This window comes from Taeniopygia guttata, chromosome 36 (genome assembly GCF_048771995.1).
Source record: "Taeniopygia guttata chromosome 36, bTaeGut7.mat, whole genome shotgun sequence".
NCBI classification, from domain to species: domain Eukaryota; kingdom Metazoa; phylum Chordata; class Aves; order Passeriformes; family Estrildidae; genus Taeniopygia; species Taeniopygia guttata.
Genome location: NC_133061.1, coordinates 4,078,543 through 4,100,050, shown reverse-complemented (window position 1 = coordinate 4,100,050; position 21,508 = coordinate 4,078,543). Strand labels below are relative to the sequence as shown.

Here is a 21,508-nt window from a genome sequence, read left to right as displayed (position 1 = left end):
GCTGTGACACAGCGAGGGCACACGGAGCCCAGGGGCCATTGTGACACATCAGGGCTCTGTGGAACCACGAAGCCATTGTGACATTGCAAGGCCTCATGGAAGCACGGGGCCATTGTGACACTGCAGAAGCAAGGGGAACATTGTGACACTCCAGGGCCTCATGGAACCAAGGAGATCCTTGTGACACTGTGGGGTCCCACGGAACCAAGGGAACATGGAACAGGTCTGGCTGGCTGGGCCTCCTGGGGACCACCTGACAGGTCTGGCTGACCTTGGCATGTTGAGGGCTGCTTCTCATCTGCCCCTGAAGCCCTGGGGCTCTGGGCTTTCCTTCCCATGGGAGAGAACTGTCCTTCTCCTCCAGGGTTCCATGGCCAAAATTGGGATTCCCCCTCCAAAACTCCATACATCCAAGGATTGCTCCCAAGTGAAAGCTGCCAGGACAGACAGGTCTGGGTGCCCTTGGCCTCTTGAGAGATGCATCTCATCTGCTTTTGAAACACTGGGGCTTGGTGCTTTCCTTCCAATGTAAATAGTTGTCCTTCTCAAGGTGACTGTGGTCAAAACTGAGATTCCTCCTCCCAAATTCCATGTATCCAAGAATTCCTCCATTACAAAACCTGCCAGGAAGAACAGGTCTTGTTGGCTGAGCGTCCCAGGAGCCACCTCTTTCTTCTTCTGCCTTTGAAACACGTGGTCTCTGTGCTTTCCTTCCTATGGAAAAGAACTCTCCTTCTTATCTACACAGAAATGGCCAAAATTGGGGCTCCACCTCCCAATTTCCCTATATCCAAGGGTTGCTTTCAGACAAAAGCTACCAGGGCCAAGAGGTCTGGCTGGCCTAGACCTCTGATGGCAGCCTTTCATCTGCCCCTCAACACCGGTGTTCTGTTCTTTCCTTCCTTTGGAAAAAAAACCATCATTCAACTCCGGGTGTCCATGTCTGAAAGTGGGACTCCACCTCTAAAATTCCCTATATCCAGTGGTTGCTCCCCGACAGAACCTGCCAGTACCATCAAGCCTGGCTGGCCTTGGCCTCTGGTGGCTGCCCTTGCCACACTGGGGCTCGGTTCTTTCCTTCCCATGGAGATCACTGTGACACTGTGGGCACCTCATGGAGCCAAGGGGATCATTGTGGCACCACTGGAGCCCATGGAACCAAGGGGCCATGGTGACACCGCGGGGCTTCATGGACCCAGAGACCATTATGACTCTGTGGGGCCTGATGGAACCATGGAGACCACTGGGACCCTTCAGGGCCTGGTGTCACCAAGGGGGCATTGTGACACCTCAGGGCCTCCTGGAAGCAAGGGACCATTGGGACACTGTGGTGCCCCATGGAACTGAGGGAACATGGAATAGGTCTGGCTGGCTTGGCCTGCCAGGGACCACCTGACAGGTCTGGCTGATCTTGGGATGTCAATGCCTGCCTCTTATCAGCTCCTGGAGCAATGGGGCTCCGTGCTCTCCTTTGTATGGAAAAGAACCGTCCGTCTTTTCTGATGCCGCTTGCCAAAACTGACACTCTGCCTAAAAAATTTCCTATATTCAAGGGTATCTCTAAGAACAGAATCTGGCAGCTCTGGCTGGCCTTGTCCTCTGGTGGTGACCTCTCATTTGCCCCTAAAACAGTGGGGCTCTGTTCCTCCATTCCTATGGAAAAGAACTGGTCTTCATGTCCAGGAACCATGGCCAAAATTAGAATTGGCCACTGAGCCCAGCCGGGCTCACGGAACCATCTGCAGCCCCGGGCAGATATTGACTCTGTCAGTGCTGCCATCCTCCCTCCAGTGAGAGAAAAGGACACAGGGCAGGCACACAGAAGACACCGAGGTCAATGAAGAGGAGGTTGAGTCCCAGATGGGAGGGATGAGGAGATGCCTTAATCTTGGGGCTGAAATCCTCTGCTAAAGCTATGGAGAAGGATGTCATTGATACATCAGACTCTCTTTTTCCCTATAAGGCATTGAAAAGTATGGGGAGATGACTTGTTTCAGCAAAGGCCTCCATGCTAAAGTAAGCAAATGTTGAAGTAGCTGAGATCCTATGAGAAGTCTGAACAGAGAAAGAGAGAAGAATGATGAGACCCTGTGCCCTCAGGGAGAGAAGAAGACCTCTGTTCCCAGAGATGATTTCAGAAGCAGTTGAAGAGAACCTCTGGTCTTGAACAGCTCATCTTTAAACTAATACCCCAGAAGTTGACATGGCCCATAAACACAGCTGTGGGAAAAGCTGTGAAAAAATGGCAGGGATTTCACTATTACATTTTTTCCGAGTGGCTGCTATTCATGGAACTTGAGAGCCACAAGAGAACTGTTTCCTTATGGAGAAGTCTCCATAGCAAGAAAAAGAGACTCCTCTCCCTAAGTGAAGTGAAGAAGGACTATTCTAGAGGTGGTAGACTGGCTGAAAATTTTGGGTTTTGTCTCCTTACGTTGTCAATAAGGAAGAAAAAGTTGTGGGGAGAAGAAGAGTGTTCTGAAAGTTTTGTGCTGATTCTTATTACTCTTTCTTTTAGTTACTGCTAATAAACTTTTCTTTATGCTCTTTTAAAGTTTTGATCCCACTTTCCCTTTCTCCTTATCCTACCTCACAGCAGGACATGAGTAAGTATATTATTTTGTGTGCACTGGTAATTAGACATCACTAAACCCACCACACTAATTGATGCATTGCCCAAGAAATCTCAAAATGGTGAACCAAAACCACTACAGAAACTTCCTGATGAACGGCACAAGAGCAGAGGGAAATCAAGGCAGAGCCATGGTTTGTCAGAACTTCCTTGATCCTAATGAGCCCCATGGTGCAATTTGGAGCTGAGCCCTGGAACCTCGGGGCCTGAGAGGAGATTGCACAAAACTTTCCAGGAGTTAAAATCAAGAGCAAAACCCCAAAATGTCTCAATGCATTAATGGGTCCCACTGAGGTCCATCCCCAACAAAGGCTCCTTATGGACTCTTTGGAGGAGAGAACTGGAGACCAGGATGGCACAAAATCCTCTCAGAGATTCAAAATGGCACAAAAAACTCTCAGTGTGCGAAGTAAAATCCAAAGTACGTGAAAAAAGTTGAGTATCTAAAAGTATTAATGAGCTCCAATGAATGTCAGCACAAAGCTCTCAAGGGACTCATTAAAGCAGATAATTGGGGCCATGATTGCACAAACCTCACACAGAGTCTGGATCAAAAGGGAAACACCAAGTACCTTAAAAGAACTGAAGTACCTTGAAGCATTAATGAGCCCCACTGAGTGTTGTTACTGACAAAGCCTCTCCAGGGACTAATTACAGCAGATAATTGGAGGCCAGGATTGCACAAACCTCTCAGAGACTCCAAGGCAAAAGCCAAAGCCAAAGTCCTTTGAAGAACCTGCAGTCCCTGGGAGCATGAAGGAGCCCCCAGGGCCATTCCTGACCAAGGCTCCCCAGGGACTCCTTCCAGCAGATCCTTGAGGCCACTGGGATGTGGGCTAGGGAGGGATGCTGAGGGCAGGACCAGGGGCTGACAGTGCCCAGCCTGGCTGGGGCTGTGCCAGGAGGCCCCAGGGCCTCAGGACAAGGTGTCTCCTCCCAGCCCTTGGTGGCACAGACCCTGCTGTGCCCCAGGGCACCAAGACTTGGCTTCTCTTTGTCCCCACCTATCATCAGTGCCTCCAGTTCTCTGCTCTGCCTGGGGCCTGGGGACACTTTCTCAGTCGTGTCCCTCAGTGGGACCCATTAAAAGTCCAAGAAACTTTGGAGTTGGATTGTGACTTGGAGTTCTGGAGAGGTTTCTGCAGCTCCCTCTCAGGGCCTGATGTTCAGGGCCTGAGCACAAAGCCCCAGAGGGTCATTAAAGTCCTTGTGCTGTGTCTGTGCTGCTGAGCTGGGCCGGGCTCCTGGCACAGAGGGTGATCCTGGTAACCAAGCAGAGCTTCAAAAGCACATTTCTCTTGCTGAGCAGCTCTTCTCCCAGCCCAGCAGGGCTGGGGCACTGCCTGCAGCCAGCCCGGGCACAGCACAGAGGCACAGAGAGCTTCAATCAGTCAGGGCTGGGAAGGGGCTGAGAAGTGCCTGGGGCAGAATCACTGCCAGCCCTTGGCACAGGAACCTCTGGCTGCAGGACAATGCAGCTGCAGCTCCTGGAGAGATCTCCTAAAGCTGGAACATCCCAATGCCCACAGACCCTGTGAGTGCATTCTCTGCTCATCTCCTGTGCAGAGCAGCCAGGGGTGCCCAGGGCTGTCCTGCAGAGCAGGGTCCTGCAGCCCAGGGCGCTGTGCTGGGCCAGGACTCTGCTGCCTGCCAGGGACAGCTCTCAGCCGGCCCTGGAGCTGCTCCCAGCGCTGGCCAGGAGCTGTGGGGGGAAGGAGCCACCCTGAGCAGGGCAGGTGCTGCTGCTGAGAGGGGCTGGGTGGGGCAGGGCTGCTCCCAGCTCCAGACTAGCCTGGGCACAGCTCCGGAGGGCACTTCCCAAAGAAGGTAAGCCTGGGATTGCTGTAAAGGTCAGGAGCTTTCCTGAGAGTGTTTTCAATTTCCTGCTTGGAGCAGGGTGGAAATGTTGGGGTGATGACAAAATGATTTTTGCTTTTCATATATTTGTCATATATTCACAGTTCTGTAAATTACTATGATATAGTTATAAAACTATAATCCTTACCTAACTCTATTAAACTTTTAATTAACTATTTTAAACTATCATTATATAGTTAACATAATTATAATCCTTAATTAACTCTAGTACATTTCCTAACCTTTTTCTTAGATTTTAGAACAATAAGCTACTGTCTAAATTCATTCCTGAAATTCTGTATAGTCTTATTATCAGGAAGAGGACCTACAAGAACAACATTTTGGTTTTTGAATGTGAGCAGTGATAAGAAAAAGCTGGGCAAAGAAATCCTTGGACCTACTCCAATGGGTTGAGCCAGGGGTGTGTAACTGGAGCAACTGAATCTCCTATAGGACGTTCCTGTTAAATATCCTAATTAATCAACCTTAATGAATTGCTGAAATCAGGGTTTGATTGTTCCTCATCCCCACTGGGACACCTGGAAGCTTCAAATAAAGGTCTGGTTTTTCCTTTATTGTTTTAACACTGTTGCAAGGAGGGTTTTTTTCTTTTTTGATTTCAAAGAACAGGGGGATGAGAGAAGCAGCACAGGAATTGTAATCCCAGAATCACAGAACATTCTGATCAGAAAGGGACACACAGGATCATCAAAGGAATGTTTGAACATTTACAGAGACTCCAGAACTGTGACTTTGGGTGGTCAGTCTCTCTGCTGGGAGCCTCCCAAAGGGCCTTCAGCCACTCCTCAGCCCTGGACAGCAGCAGTATCACCTTTGCAGGGCCCAGCTCCTAAATATCCAGGCTTGTCCCTCTGCCACATGGCAACAAACCCAGGGCAGCAGGGCAGGGATGGCTCCTCGAGAGCCCCCACGCACAGGCCTGGCTGCTCCTGGCACACTCAGCCAGCACAACTGGAGCTCAGGCAGGGACCTGCGTGAAGGTTTTCCCAGAGCAGGAACAAGGGTGGGTGAGTCCCAGCAGGACAGGCTGCAGGGAATGGCCCAGGTTTGGCTCCAAGCAGCCTCTCCTGACTTGTCCCTCTCCTTTCTCCATGAACAGGTGCCCATGTGCAGCCACAGCAAATGTCCAACAGCAGCTCCATCAGCCACTTCCTCCTGCTGGCACTGGCAGACACGCGGCAGCTGCAGCTCCTGCACTTCTGCCTCTTCCTGGGCATCTCCCTGGCTGCCCTCCTGGGCAACGGCCTCATCATCAGCACCGTAGCCTGCGGCCACCACCTGCACACGCCCATGTTCTTCTTCCTGCTCAACCTGGCCCTCAGCGACCTGGGCTCCATCTGCACCACTGTCCCCAAAGCCATGCACAATTCCCTCTGGGACACCAGGAACATCTCCTACACAGGATGTGCTGCTCAAGTTTTTCTGCTTATCTTCTTTCTTGGAACAGAGCTTGCCCTCCTGACTATCATGTGCTACGACCGCTACGTGTCCATCTGCAAACCCCTGCACTACGGGACCCTCCTGGGCAGCAGAGCTTGTGCCCACATGGCAGCAGCTGCCTGGGCCAGTGCCTTTCTCAATGCTCTGCTGCACACAGCCAATACATTTTCCCTGCCCCTGTGCCACGGCAATGCCCTGGGCCAGTTCTTCTGTGAAATCCCCCAGATCCTCAAGCTCTCCTGCTCCAAATCCTACCTCAGGAAATTTGGGCTTCTTCTTATTAGTGTGTGTTTAGGATTTGGTTGTTTTGTGTTCATAGTTTTCTCCTATGTGCAGATCTTCAGGGTCGTACTGAGGATCCCCTCTGAGCAGGGACAGCACAAAGCCTTTTCCACCTGCCTCCCTCACCTGGCTGTGGTCTCCCTGTTTGTCAGCACTGGCATATTTGCTTACCTGAAGCCTCCCTCCATCTCCTCCCCATCCCTGGATCTGGCCCTGTCAGTTCCGTACTCGGTGGTGCCTCCAGCCCTGAACCCCCTCATCTACAGCCTGAGGAACCAGGAGCTCAAGGCTGCAGTGTGGACACTGATGACTGGATGCTTTCAGGAACATTAAACTGCTGGCCAATTTCTGCAAATCATTGTAATAAAAGTCATCTTTGATACTTCTATTTGGTTTCTGTTTGGAGGCTTTTTTTCTTTGTTTTACTATTTTAATCTTGTCCACAATGAAATCACATGGTTTGTGCCATTTCTCTTTTTGATTCTCTCCACCTTCCCTGTGCCCACAGACTGTGTCAATGAGGGGCTGCACTCTCAGTGACTTTAAAGGAAATAAAGGATATCCCAACAGAGTTTTCTCCAGAGATGCCCTTTTGTCGCCTTCTCTGGAGCTGCAGCAGCAATGTCTGTGTGCAGAGCTGGGGGCAGATCAGTGCTGGCACAGCAGCTCTGCTCCTGCTTGCCACACCATTCCTGATCCAGGCCAGGAGCCATTGGCCTTCTTGGCCACCTGGGCACACTGGTGGCTCATGTCCAGCCTGCTGTCCATCAGTCCCTGCAGGTCCCTTTCTGCCTGGCTGCTGTCCAGCCCCTCTGTCCCCAGCCTGTAGCGCTCCAGGGGTTGTTGTGGCCAAAGTGCAGGACCCGGCACTTGGACTTGTTAAACCTCACCTTGTTGGGTTTGGGCCCTGGATCCAGCCTGGCCAGGGCCCTGTGCAGAGCCCTCCTACCCTCCAGCAGATCAACAGTCACACCCAGCTTGGTGTCATCTGCAAAGATGTCCTTGGTTCCATGTGTCCCTTCAGTGTCACAATGTCCCTTTGGTTACACCAGGCCCTGCACTGTCACACTGGTCTCCTTGGTTCCATGGGGCCCCAAAATGTGACAATGGACTCCTTGGTTCCATGGGGCTTCACAGTGTCACAATGTTCTCGTTGGTGCCGCAGTTTCACAGAGGCCCCTCGATTCCATGGGGCCCCAGGGTGTCACAAAGGCCCCATGGTCACATGAGGTCCCACACTGTCACAATGCTCTCTGTGGTTCCACAAGTGCCCTCAGTGTCACAATGGATTCCTTGTGTCCACGAGGCCACACAGTGTCACAGTGGCCTTCCAGATTCCTGGAGGCCCCAGAGTGTCACAGTGGCCCCTTGGTTACACAAGGTCCTGCAGTGTCACAATGTCCCCTTGGTTCCATGAGGCCCCACAGTGTCACAATGGCCTCTGTGGTTCCACCAGGACCCAGTGTCACGGGGACTCCCTGGTTCCATTGGGCCCCAGAGCACCACAATGGAGCCCTGGTTCTATGGGGCTGCACAGTGTCACCATGGTCCTCTTAGTTCCACCAGGCCCTGCAGGGTCACAATGGCCCCAGAGTGTCCCAATCATCACAGAATGACAGAATCAAATAGGCTGGAAAAGACCTTTGGGATCATCAAGTCCAACCAATGCCCTAATACCGCCTTGTCACCCAGACCACGCCACTGAGTGCCACTGGAGAGGGACAGTGACTCTGCCACCTCCCCCCTGGCCTGCCCATTCCAATGCCCACTCACCCTTTCTGTGAAGAACTTCTTCCTCTTGTCCAGCCTAAACCTCCCCTGGTGCAGCTGAAGGCTGTGTCTTCTTGTCCTGCCCTCCAGCAGATCCACACTCACACCCAGCTTGGTGTCACCTGCAAATTTGGGGATGGTGGGCTCGATCCCCTCCCCCAGATCATCGGTGAAGATGTTAAACAGGACTGGGCCCAACACAGATCCCTGGGGACAGCACCAGGGACTGGACACCAGCTGGGTGCAGCACCATCCCCACCCCTCTCTGGGCCCAGCCTCCAGCCAGCTCTTCCATCTCCCAGCCAGGAGGGAACCTGCCCAAGCCGTGGGCTGCAGCTTTTCCAGGGAATGCTGTCAGAGACAGTGTCCAAGGCTTTGCTGAAGTCCAGATGGACACATCCACAGCCTTTCCCACATCCACAGGTGGGTCACCTGGTTATAAAAGGAGATCAGGGTGCTCAGGCAGGACCTGCCCCTCTTAAATCCACGCTGGCTGGCTCTGACCCCTCGGCCATCCTGTGGGTGCCCTGTGGTGGCACTCAAGGTGATCTGTTCCATAACCTTGCTGGGCACCGAGGTCAGGCTGACAGGCCTGGAGTTCCCCAGATCCTCCTTCCAGCCCTTCTTGGGGATGGGCTCCCACTGGCACCTCCAGTGCTCTGGCACCTCCCTGGTGAGCCAGGACTGATGGTAAATGATGGGGAGCAGCTTGGGGAGCTCATCCACCAGCTCCCTCATGCCCCTAGGATGGATCCCATCCCATCCCATACACCTGTGAGCATCTGAGTGGCTCAGCAGGTCACCAGCTGCTTCCTCCTGGATTACAGGGGGCTGTTCTGCTCCCTGTGCCCATCTACCAGCTCAGGAGAACTCTTGTCCTGAGGACAACCTGTCCATATATTGAAAATTGATACAAACAAGGTGTTAAGTAGCTCAACCTTTTCTTTATGTTTAGTTACTATATTTTCCACTGGATCCAATAAAGAGTAGAGGTTCTCCTTATCCCATGTTTTGCTATGAATTTATTCATACAACATCCTTAAACTCTTGCTAAGTTGACTGACCTTCTATCCAAAGTTAATGCACCTTCTTCCTTCCCCTGAGTTCCCACAAAAGCTCCATGGGCAGCCAGGACAGTCATTTTCCTCACCACCTCATCTTTTGCCACACTGGGACAGGCTGCTCCTTTCCCCTTAAGATTACTTTCCTGAAATGTGTCCATCATCCCTGGACCCCTTTGTTTTTAAGGGCTGTTTCCCATTAAAAAAATCAGTACCTGTTTCGGTACTCCCCAAATCAGCATCCTAAATAGGCCAAAGTCTGCCCTTCCCAATTCCAGTTTTGTTGCTGCCCCTCCTTCTTTCACAGAACATTGAAAACTTGATTATTTCATGGTCCCTGTGCCCCAGGCAGCCTCCGACCCCCACATCTGCCACCAGCCCTTCTCTGTTTGTGAGCAGCAGGAGACAGAGCTTTTCTTGGGAGTGCAGTGTTACCAAAAATTCGGTAAAACAGAAAACTCCTTAACACCAGTGCAGCATTAAGAAGCAGCATTCTTTATTCAGCGGGATGCACAGGGGACAGTTCCTCCAAAAGCCGAGCATGCTGAGTGCAGGAAAGTTTCTGTTCATATTCTGTATTTTGCACATGTATTCATTGATTGTCCTGGACTAAACACACATCTGATAGTCATTTCCCCAGAATTAAAACACATTTCCCCTCCCCTTTACCCATGTGTTCTTCTGTCCTGGGGGTCTCTCTGGTGGTCCCTGGTGGTCATGGACTCCAATGTTCCTGTGGGCCTGGCTGAGCTGGCAGGACACTGAGGCTGGTGAACTTCCAGTTCCCTTTCTCCCACAATGGGCACTGTGTGGTTTCCATGGGCCTGGGGTTTTGGAGAAAAAGCTCCAGGTGTTGCTCACCTCAGGGAGAAAATTTATCATCTGGAAACATGAGGTCACAGAGTGGGCTATGACATCACAGAGTGGGTTATGTGAGGTCATCGAGCAGCTATGGCATCCTAGACTTTTCCTGTAACATCAGAGCTGGCTGTGACATCACAGGACAGAGCTCTGACATCATAGAGCAGACCGTGACATCACAGATTTTGCTCTGACATTACAGGGCAGATCTGTGACACCACAGAATGGATTGTGGCATCAGAGACCACCTGTGTGACATTAGAGAATGGGCTGTGACATCACAGAGGGGCTGTGTGACATCCCAGGAGGGCTCTGTGAGGTCACTGGGTTGGTCACTCTGCCCCAGCTCCCCCTCACAGTTTCTCCCAACAAGTCCAATGCTGTTCATGCCCAGCAGGGTCCCTGTCCCCCGGTATCCCCCTGGTCCCCCTGGAGCCACAGCCTCCACCAAAGGATGTTCCACAGGATCCACCCCAGAGCCTGACATGGGGAAAAGGAGCCAGGGCTGTGTGACCAGGACATCAAGGACGTGGATTATCCAGGTCCCTGTGGCCTGGGGTGGGTTCCCCAGGGCAGGAAAGATGTCTGGCAGCTGGAGCAGGGTTAGGGAAGGGCCTCCAAGGTGAGGCTGGAGCCCTTGGGCTGTGAGCAGAGGCTGAGGGAGCTGGGCTTGTCCAGCCCGGAGCAGGGAAGGCTGAGGGGCTCCTCATGCCAGCCTGGCAGTGCCAGTGAGGAGGGGATGGAGAACACAGAGCCAGGCTCTTCACCGGGGGGCCTGGTGGGAGACAAAACCCAAAAGCAGCCTGACCCTCTTCTCCACCCACCACTGACAGCTCTGCAAACTGGGAATTGTTTGAGCTGCTTTACCCCCACCCCAGGATGAGCATCCTGATACAAAAATTTAATTCAGTTTATATCTATGACAGAATCATGTTTTCAGAAGTAAATTTTCATTTGGAAATCATTTGGGGATGCTGGACTCATTAGACACTTCTGGGACGTTGCACATAGCTCAGGGAAGAGCATGATTGTTATTAAATTGTGTCCTGTTCAACGATTGGTCTGTTGGCCATGAAGAGAAACTTTCTGTGCCTCTGAGTCTCACCAGTTCCTGACCCCCAAAGGGCACAAACCTGGTGAGTTGTGGTTCCCACTCCAGTGGTGGCACTTGGAGCTCCCTCCATCCCCAGAGCAGAGCTCCCTTGTCCCAGAAAGTCCCTGGCAATGCAGGGATGAAGGAAACAGGACAGGCTGTGGGGATCAGGGCCAGGGCACAGCCAGGGATTTGGGGTGGTTGTGAGCCCAGGGCAGGACCCGGTCCTTGGCCTTGGTGAACCTCATCCCATTGGCCTGGGCCCATGGCTCCTGCCTGTCCAGATCCCTCTGCAGAGCTTCCTGCCCTCCAGCACAGCCACACTCCCACCCAGCCTGGGCTCACCTGGAACTGACTGAGGGTGCCCTCGATGGCCTCGTCCAGATCAGCAATAAAGAGATTTCACTGACCTGGCCCCAGTCCTGAGCCCTGGGGACACCCTTGGATGTGACTCCATTCCTCAGCTGCTCCATTCCCAGAGCAGCCGGGCCTGAGCAGAGCTGTGGGGCCAGAGCCGGCTGGGCTGTGCTGGGGAGAGGCCCTTGGTGCTGCCCAGAGCTCAGGGCAGCTGGCAGAGCTTGCAGGGAGCTGGGCTGGGCTGGGAGAGCCTGGCACAGGAACCATCAGTGTCCATCTCAGCCTGGCTGAGCGGGCAGGAGCAGGAAGATCATCCAAGGTCCACAAGTTCTCTGTGTGGGAGCTGAGCTGGTGACCCCCTGAGCCCTCCCAAGTGCTGGGGCTGCACCTGCAGCTCCAGAGGAGATGTGACAGATGGGAGCAGAGACAAATCATTCCTGCTGGACTCTTTCTTGGTTTTGCTGACACAGGTGACCTACAGCCATTAGATGAGATGTTTTGCACCAGATAACACTGGGGGAGTAATAAGAATAATATTTTTAGCTGAAAATTGTATTTCATGCTTGATGCACAATGAGGGGAAAAAAATACACATATGATCAGAAGAGCATCTGAGTTTTTCAAAGGACAAGACACTCATTAATGTTCCAGCTGCCAAACCCGCTCAAATACATTCCTCAGGGCTTCCTTGAGATGAGAGGTGACCACCAGAGGCCAAGGCCAGCCAGAGCTGTCTGTCCTGGCAGATTTTGGGTGGGATTACCCTTGCATATAGGGAATTTTTCAGGGGGAGTATAAATTTTGGCTGTGGACACCTGGAAACATGGATGGTTCTTTTCCATAAGAAGGAAAGCACAGAGCCCCACTTCTCCAGGGGCTGATGAGATGCAGCCCTCCACGTTCCAAGATCAGCTGGACCTGTCAGGTGGCCCCTGGGAGGCCAAGCCAGCCAGACCTGTTCCATGTTCCCTTGGTTTCATGGCACTCTGCAGTGTCCCAATGTTCTGCTTGCTTCTGAAGTGTGGCCCCTTCCTTCCATGAGGCCCCGCAGGGTGACAATGGCCCTTGGGTTCCACAAGGCCCCACAGTGTCACAATGGTCTCCACAGAAAGGAAAGCACAGAGCCCCTGTGTTTCAGGGTCTGATGAACTCTGCAGTCACCGGAGGCCAAGGCCAGACAGAACTGTCTGTCCTGGCAGGTTTGTCTGTGACCAACCCTTGGATATTTGGAATTGTGAATGTTGAATCAAATTTCAGCCATTTGTGCCTGGAGGAGAAGGCCAGTTCTTTTCCATAGGAGGGGAAGCATGGATCCCCTGTGTTTGGAAGGCAGGTGAGAGCTCCCCCTAAGGAGGCCAAGGCCAGCCAGACCTGTCTGTCATGGCAGCTTTTGTGTAGGAGCAATCTTTGACTATCGGACTTCTGGAGGTAGAATCCCAATTTTGGCCATGGACACCTGGCCAAAAGAGGGAGATGGATGAAGGATGAAGAAGAAAGACGATTGTTTTTCATAGGAAGGAAAGGGCAGAGCCCCAGTGTTGCAGGGCAGAACAGGGAGACCACCAGAGGCCAAGGCCAGCCAGAGCAGTCTGTCCTGGCAGCTTTTGTCTGGGAGAAACCCTTGCATATAGGGAATTTTGGAGGAAAAGTACCAATTTTGGCCATGGTTGCCTGTGCAAGAGGGATGGTTCTTTTCCACAGGAAGGAAAGCACAGAGCCTCAGTATTTGAAGGCAGGTGAGAGCCAGCTCTCAGGAAGACAAGGTCAAACAGACTTGTTGGTTGTCACGGTTTGACGCTGGCACAATGCCAGCGCCCCATGAAAATACTACCTACCAATGAAATGCTGTGAAATGTCATCAAGAACAGAGCAAAGCAGGCCAAACTTAATAACAAAGGAAAAACTTTATTACACTACTACTACTACTACTATAAAAGGAAAAGAAAGGAAAGAAAGAAAAAAAACCACACAACATTCAAAATGAAAACCTTCCAAAACTTTCCTCCTCCCACCACCCAACTCCACCAAACCACAGCGAGACCCATTTGGATCCTTAATCAAGTTTTCACCCTTCAATATAATCAATACTGAGTCCATCAGGGAAGAGAGGAGTCCCCCTTGCACCACAGACCCCCAGGAAACACAGCTGCCACCTCTTGTGTTTCCAATGTCACACGTGGCACCGCCCAGACCGGCCAGTGTGACACTCTCCTCTCCATGTCACAGTGCTCTCACCACCGTGCATGGACAGAGACTGCTTATAGGGCCCCTTTAAGGATGCTTTGCCAAGGACCACCAGGAACAACAGTCCAGTATCACAATTCGGGACTAGAGTCCCCCCCATTTTCCCCTGGGGCTGAGGGTTCAAAAGACAGAGATCTCCTTCTCTTCTTTTCTGAAGATGGAGGGCATCCTCACACCCTCCTCAGCTCTCTCTGTCCATTCCAAAACTGGTAGTTGCTGAAGAAGGTCTCTTGGCTCACCAATGCATCCCCCTAAAATGCAGTCCCTCTTGAAAGAAGGAGTGGTTCAGTCTATGGTAAACAAGCAGAGTCCAGCCAAAAGGCACTCCATCATCTCCCCCCAACCTTCTTCTCTGAACATCTGAGGTTTCAGGCTGTCTCTCTTTCCTTCAAATTCAGGAGGAGTAATATTTCATAAAGCCTTCATTTCACAGGAAAGGGTTAAAATTCCTGGACTCCCCGGACGGCTGCAATCTCAGCCCAGGACTCCTTCTCCAGTCTCCCACGCTGGGCATCTTCCCCCCCTTCTCCTTCTCCTCCGCCGGCAAACTCCCAGGTGTCTGCTGGCTCTCTATCTCTTTTCCCTCTGGCTTAGGGGAGGGGGAACAAAGACATCCCAGATGTTCTTCACCCTTCCGTCCGCAGGAGCTGGCCCAGCTGGTTCCGATCTTTCACCCCCTGGCCTACCTCTGCAGGCCGCATGGCTCCCCTCCCCCACCCAGCCTGGGCTGGGCAGGGGAGGTCCGTACCTTGCGGTGACCGGAACCAAAGAGGGATGAGACCTCCTGGGAATTCCTCTTTTAACCCCTCTGTGTTCTCAGAGGCGTGTCCACCTTCAATTGGTCACCCCAAGTGTCAGTATCCAAACCTGACCCCTAACTGGATGGACCTCTTCCTTCCAAAAAAAATTTCTCTTCCCGTGTCAAACCATGACACCCCTGTTGTGCCCCGTCCTTCCAAAACCTCCAGACCCCGGTTCAGGATGGGCCTGGGAAGCCCCGGGACCCCCAAATCTCCCCCGAATCCCCTCCAGGAACCCCAAACCCTCCCAGAGCCCCCCCAGGGTTGGCCCAGGACCCCCTGAAAGCCCCCAGACCCCAGTCGAGCTCAGCCCAGGATGTCCCAAGAGACCCCCCCAGACCCTTCCCAAGACCCCACCCAGGACCCTTCCAGGACCCTCCAGACCCCTCCCTAAACCCAACCTGGGACCCCCCAGCCCCTTCCCAGATCTCCCCAGGACCTCTCCCAAAAAACCCCAACCCTCCCCAGACCCTCTCCCAGAACCCTTCCAGACCCTCCAAAGCCCCTCCCCAAAACCTCCAAAAACTCCTAGGACGCCCCCAGGACCCCCCAAACCGCTCCCCAAACTCTCCCCCAGGACCCTCCCAAGACCCTCCCTCCAGGCCCTTCTCAGGACCCATCCCCACCCCCCAAGTCCCCCCACAATGCCCCAAGACCCCGCCCCAAACTCTCCCTGACACCTCCAGGACCCCTCAGGATCCCCAACCCAAGACCCTTCCAGGACCCCCCAGACCCCTCCCCAAAACCTCTGCGGACCCACCCCAGACCTCCTAAGACCCCCCCAAGACCCATCCCCCAGGACCCCCAGACCCCTCCCAAAACCCCATCCAGGACCCCCCAGATCCCTCCCGAAACTCCCCCGGATCCCTCCCCAAAGGCCCCGATCCCCCCAGGACCCCTCCCCAGCCCCCCCAGCCCCAGCCCCTGTGCGGACCCCCCTCCCCAGCGGTGCCGCCCCAGCAGCTCCCGCAGCTCCGCCTCTCCCCGCGCCTTCCCCGCTCTGGGCAGCGCCGCCCGCAGGGCCCACCTGAGCCCGCTCCCGGCTCCCTCTGATTGGCTGCAGCGGCGCGGGGAGGCGGGCGCTGCTGAGGGGAGCCGCACGGTGATTGGTTGGTTCGGCACGGGGCGCGCCGCGATTGGCTGGGGAGCCCGGGCGCGCGGCGGAGGCGGGAAACTGTGAGGGGAGCGCGGCTGAGGAGGAGCTGAGGTGGGCCCGGGGAAACTGGGGGGGTTTGGGGCAGGTCTGGGGGAAATTGGGGATTTTGGGGGGGATTGACAGGAAATAGGGCGGTGTGCGGTGGGTTTGGGGGCAATGCGGAGTTCTGAAGGGGCTTTGGTGGGTCTGAGGGGGTTTAGGGAGCTTTGGGGGGAGCTTGAGAGGGTCTGGAGCGTTCTCAGGTGGGTTTAGGGGGATCTGAGGGGAATTGGAGAGTCTGAGGAGATTTTGGGGGGTTGTGAGAGGAACTGTGGGAATCTGAGGGGAATTTGGGGGGTCTGAGGGGATTTCATAGGGTTTAGGGAGGATTCAGGGGTCTGAGGGGGATTTGGGGGAGTCCGATAGGATTTGGGCAGTCTCAGGTGGGTCTGGGTCAATTTTGAGGTAAAGTGGGGGGATCTGAGGGTAATTGAGGGGTTTAGGTGGGTCTGGGATTTGGGGCTCTGGGGGCACCCAAAGGGGGTGCCAGGGGGTGAATGGGTCACAGCCCCCCAGACGCCCCCTGAAGCCGCCCTGTCCCCACAGAGGGGTCCTGGCCCTGGCGGTGCAGGACCCCCGGCCCCAGCCCAGCATCTCCATCAGCAGCCGGAACCAGGAGATCCAGAAGGACGGGGGGCTGGGGGGTCCTGGGGGCTCTGAGAGTGTCCGTGGGTGTCCCCAGGGGCTCAGGCTGTCCCCTGGGTGTCCCCAGGGCTGGAGAAGTCCCTCTGCGCCGTTTCCTCGCGGTTTGGGCAGATTTTGGACATTTTGCTGTGGCGCAGTCACCTTCAAGGAGCTGAGCAGCGGCACCAACGCCCTGCGCTCCCTGCAGGGCTTCCCCTCCTGCGGCAAACATGTGGTGAGACAGAGACTGGGGGAGTTCTGACATTGGGGAAAGAACTGGAATTCTGGGAAAAATCGCCAAATTCTGGCCTCAGATATCCCCAAAATCCAACTTGGAATCCCTCCAAATTCACCCTGAACACCCCAAAGCTTCTCTTCTATGACAAGGCCATGGTGAGACAGAAGTGCTGGGGGAAAATCCTGGAATTCCGGGAAAAAACCCTGAATTCCTGGGAAAAATCCTGAATTCCTGGGGAAAAAGTCCAAAATGCAGCCTCAAATATCCCCAAAATCCAACCAGGAACCCCTCAAAGTTTCCCCTTCTATGACAAGTCCATGATGAGAGAGAAATCAGAGTAGAGGTCCTTGAATTTTGGGAACAATCCTGAAAATCTGGGGGAAAAAAATCCAAAGTCCTTGGGAAAAAACCTAAAACCCAGTCTCCATGTTAGAACCCCCCAAAGCTTCCACTATTAGGAAAAACCCTTGGTGAGAGCAGAATCCTGAGGAAAAGAGCCAAATTTTGGGAAAAATCCTGAAATTCTGGGGAAAAAACCCCCAAAATTCAATTGGAAACCCACCCGAAATCCCATGGAAAACACCCAAATCCAGCCAGGAAGCCCCAGAATTCACCCTGAATCTCCCAAACCTTCCCCTTCTACCCCACGGTGAGACCCAAATACAGGGGAAAATCCAAAAATTCTTGGAAAAACATGAAATTTTGGGAAAAGGCCTGAAATCTGGGGAAGAAATGTAAATCCAGCCAGAAATCCACCCCCAATCCCCTGGGAATGACCCCAAATCCCTGTTGGAACCTCCCAAATTCCTCTAAATTCCCTCAAAATGCCGCTGAAATTCCCCAAATTCCTTCTAGGACTTCCCAAAATCCCTAAATAACGTCCCTAATTGCTTTTGGAACTGCCCCAAATCCTGTCTGGAGCCTCCACAAATCCCTCAGAATCCCTGAAAATCCCTTGGAAAACCCCAAAATCTTTCTTGGAACTCTCCCAAATCCCTCAAAATTCCCCCCAGAAACCCCTCAGCTCCAAATCCTGCCCAGATCCCCTCTGAATTCCCCCAAGCCTCTCAGAAAGCCTCAGATCCGCAGGGAGTGTTGGTGGGGCAGGAGCGGGAGCGGAGCGCGGATGGGACAAGTGCAGAGCCAAGGGGGAGAGGCCCCGGCCCCACAGAGAGCGGGGCCGGAGTGCGGGGGCAGCACCCGTGAGTGCCAGGGAATGTGGGATGGGATTGGGGTCATTGGTGGGATTGGGGTCATTGGTGGGATTGCGGTCATTGATGGGACTGGGGTCATCCATGGGATTGGGGTCATTGATGGGACTGGGGTCATCCATGGGATTTGGGTCATTGATGGGACTGGGGTCATCCATGGGATTGGGGTCATTGATGGGACTGGGGTCATTGATGGGATTGGGGTCATCCATGGGATTGGGGTCGTTGATGGGACTGGGGTCATCCATGGGATTTGGGTCATCCATGGGATTTGGGTCATCCATGGGATTGGGGTCATTGATGGGATTGGGTTCATTTCATGGGATTTGGGATCCTGTATGGTATTTGGGTTCATTTTTGGGATTGGGGTAATTTCATGGAATTTGGAATCCTTTATGGGATTTCGGGTCATTTTTGGGATTCGGGTAATTTATAGAATTTGGGATCACTCATGAGATTTGGGGCCATTTGTGGGATTTTGGGATCGGAGTTGGGGCACAGGGGATTTGATGGGATAGTTTATGGGATTTGGGATTATTTATGGGATATGGAATCATTTATGAGATTTGAGATCATTTATGAGATTTGGGATTGGGGTGCAGGGGGTAGTACCTGTCAGTGCCAGGGGATTTATGGGATTGTTTTATGGCATTTGGGATAATTTATGGCATTTGGGATTGGGATCGGGGTGCAGGGGGCAATGCCAGTCAGTGCCACGGGGATTTGGGGTTGGTTTAGGGGATTTGGGATGGCTGTAGGGAATTTTGAGATTGTTTTATGGGATTTGAGATTGTTCCCAGGGCATTTTGGGATCAGTCCAAGAGCATTTGGAATTCATTTAGGGGATTTTGGATCATGACAGGGTGTTTGGGATTGTTTTATGGGATTATGGGATCATTTTGGGGAGATTTGGGGGTGGTTCCAGGGGATTTGGGGTCATTCCATGGGATTTTGGGATGGGTTGGTGGGATTTGGGATTAGGGCACAGGGGGCAGTGCCCTTGAGTGCCCAGAATTTGGGATCGGTTATGGGGATTTGGGATTGGTTTATGGGATTTTGGGATTGCTCCTGGGGGATGTGGGGGGGATTCTGGGACCATTCATGGGGATTTGGAAACTGGTTCCAGGGGGAGTTTGGGGAATTTAGGATCATTCCAGGGAATTTGGGATCGTTCCTGGGCATTTTGTGAGAACTTGGGGGTATTTAGATGGAATTTGGGGGAAATTTGAGTTCTTTGAGTTCTTTATGTGCCTTTGGGGTCATTTGGGGCAATTTTGGGGTTGGCATGGATATTTTTGGCATTATTCAGGGTAATTTGGGGGTTATTTTGGGGCTATTCTTGGTAATTTTGGGGTAATTTAGGGTAATCATTCATGGTTTGGGGTGTGCTGGGGTCTCTCCTCAGCCACACCTGGGGGGCAACCGCCCTACACCACCCCCCCCACCCCCCCCCGTGGCATGATCCCGGCCCCAGGAATGGCCCCAAATTTGGGAATTCCCCAAGGAATGGCCCCACAGCCCGGAATGGCCCCGATCCCCAGCCCACAGCCCGGGAGTGACCCCAGAACCTGAGGGACTGAGGGGACTTGTGGGATTTCAGAGAGGTTTTATGGGATTTCAGTGGGATCTTCTGGGGTTTTAATGGGATCCTATAGGATTTTAATGAGATTTGATGGGATTTTAATGAGATTTTAATGGGATTTAATGGGATTGGGATTAGGGACCAATTCCCGTCAGAGCCCTTGAGTCCAGAAATATGGGATTTTATGGGGGAAATTTTTATGGGAGATTTTAACTGGAATTTTTGGGAGGGTTTAGAAGCCAGGGAATCTCAGAAAAACGGAAAGCTGGACAAGACAAACGCAGATCTGAACCAATGTGGTTAATCAAGCGTTCTCCCTCTATTCAAGATAAGGTGGTAGTTTATATAAGCTTCCACATAGTTTACAAAAACAAAGACACTCTGATTGCCAAATTAATATTGTTTATCTTTCCCTTAAAACGGCCTACACCTTACACTATAAAACCTATACTAATTCACACCCAGACAACCCAGTGGTCCCCATCACACCTTAAGACATTTTCTAACTGCGCCACAAGCTCTGAATTTCTAACTGCGTCAGAGGCTTGAAGGCCTCAAGGCCCAAATCTGAGGCCTAGACTGGAGTAGCTCAAATCTCATAACTCATGTCCTCTTTCTCTCAAAAATGCTGCAATAATTCCCTCTTTTTCTTTTTGAGCTACCCAGGCTGAAGTGAAGGCGCGACTAACTAATTTTTGCACACACTGTAAAAAACACGGTATAACAATTAAAATCACTATAAAGATAAAAAGAAGTACAATACCAAAACGAATTAAGTCTTTGACCCAGCCAGAAAAACCTAAAGAATGGAGCCAATTATCAAATGGAGTGTCCACTACAGTAAGTTTTTTCATGTTGTCCTCCAATTGTGTTAACTGTTTATAAATCGATTGAGAATGGTCAGACAAATTAATGCAGCACATGCCCTCAAATTCTTCGCACCCATGTCCTTGTGCTAAAAGAAGGAAATCAATTGCAGCTCTGTTTTGTAGAACCGCATGACGGGTATTGTCTACATCTGCAGCAAGCTCACTTATCAATTTAGATGTGATATTAATTTGTTTTCCTGTCCAGCAGGCTAGAGTTCTCAATTGTGTGAGTGCTTTTGATGAGGCGACCCCTGGGGCAAAGAGTGAGGCTACTGCTACAGAGGCACGCCCCCACAATGACACTATATCTTTACAATTAGGGTCCATTTGGAGAACACTGCGTTTGGCTCGTTGAGTCTTCTGAGGCAATTCGAGAACCTGATGTATGGTGGGAGCAAAAAGCGTCAACCTACCGATATAACATGGGCCTCCCCTAGCATTCTGAGGGACTGCTGACCAGGCTCGGTCCCCACAAATGAGGAAGGTTCCTGGGGGCAGTTTTCCTGCACCACCTCTTGGTGGTGTCACAGATTGAGTCGAATTGTTACAATATTCTGAATAGTCGTAATACAATGGTGATCTGGGAGACAACCAAGTGTCGTCATCTGTAAATTTTCCATTTTCTTGAGTTGGTTTGGTAGCATAAGATCCAAATATCAAACAGTAATTTCCTGGGACAGAACCCAAAAGATCAAATTCTTGAAGACTGTCGTCAGTAAATTTAAGGTTTTGCACAAATGCAACAGCTTGCGCTCCCAGAGTGCTATTTAGATTTATTTGAGCTCGGGTCCAAGTTTTGAACTCTGCAATGGGACCCAATGAGATTCCAATTTAACAAGTACGAAAAGGGGTTAGATGGTGTGGCTAACAACAGGCAGAATTAATCTTGCCTAGTTTGTTTGGCCCAAGTGATCCACATATTTTCTCTTTTTGTCAATGTCAAGGATTTCAGATACTTCAACAACCAAAATACTGCTTAATAAAAACATTGAGGCCTACCACATATTTCTCAGGTTTTTGAATGCCCTGTTTAACATGAAAGAAACAAACTTAATTCTAAACATAAACTATAACTTCTAATAAACTAACTTCTGATAAATCTAACTTCACACTTCTGATATTTCGACTTATTTCTCTGTACTCTAAAAAATTAATTTTCATCAGAACTGGATTCATCACAGGATGTTCCAGGCAAACTGTTGTCGTTGACGTTGTTATCACTGCGGGTTGGTATCTTTTTCATCTATTTTTAAAATTCTGTCTCTGCCTTTTCGTATCAATGCAGCAAGAGCATCTGTCCTGCCCATCTATAACATCATTAAGAACACACTTATTAAAAAAATCCCCAAAGCCCACGATCTTCTGTGGGTG

General features: G+C 51.9%; 2 protein-coding genes across 2 annotated transcripts in view; one reads left to right on the top strand and one right to left on the bottom strand.

Moving 5' to 3' along the window:
- LOC140681477 (uncharacterized) overlaps positions 1–21,508 on the bottom strand; it is a 472,703-nt gene that overhangs the window by 266,858 nt on the left and 184,337 nt on the right.
- Positions 5,633–6,565, top strand: LOC140681486 (olfactory receptor 14A16-like). The gene has a single exon (XM_072921333.1). The coding sequence runs from the start codon at positions 5,633–5,635 to the stop codon at positions 6,563–6,565; it is 933 nt and encodes a 310-aa protein (XP_072777434.1).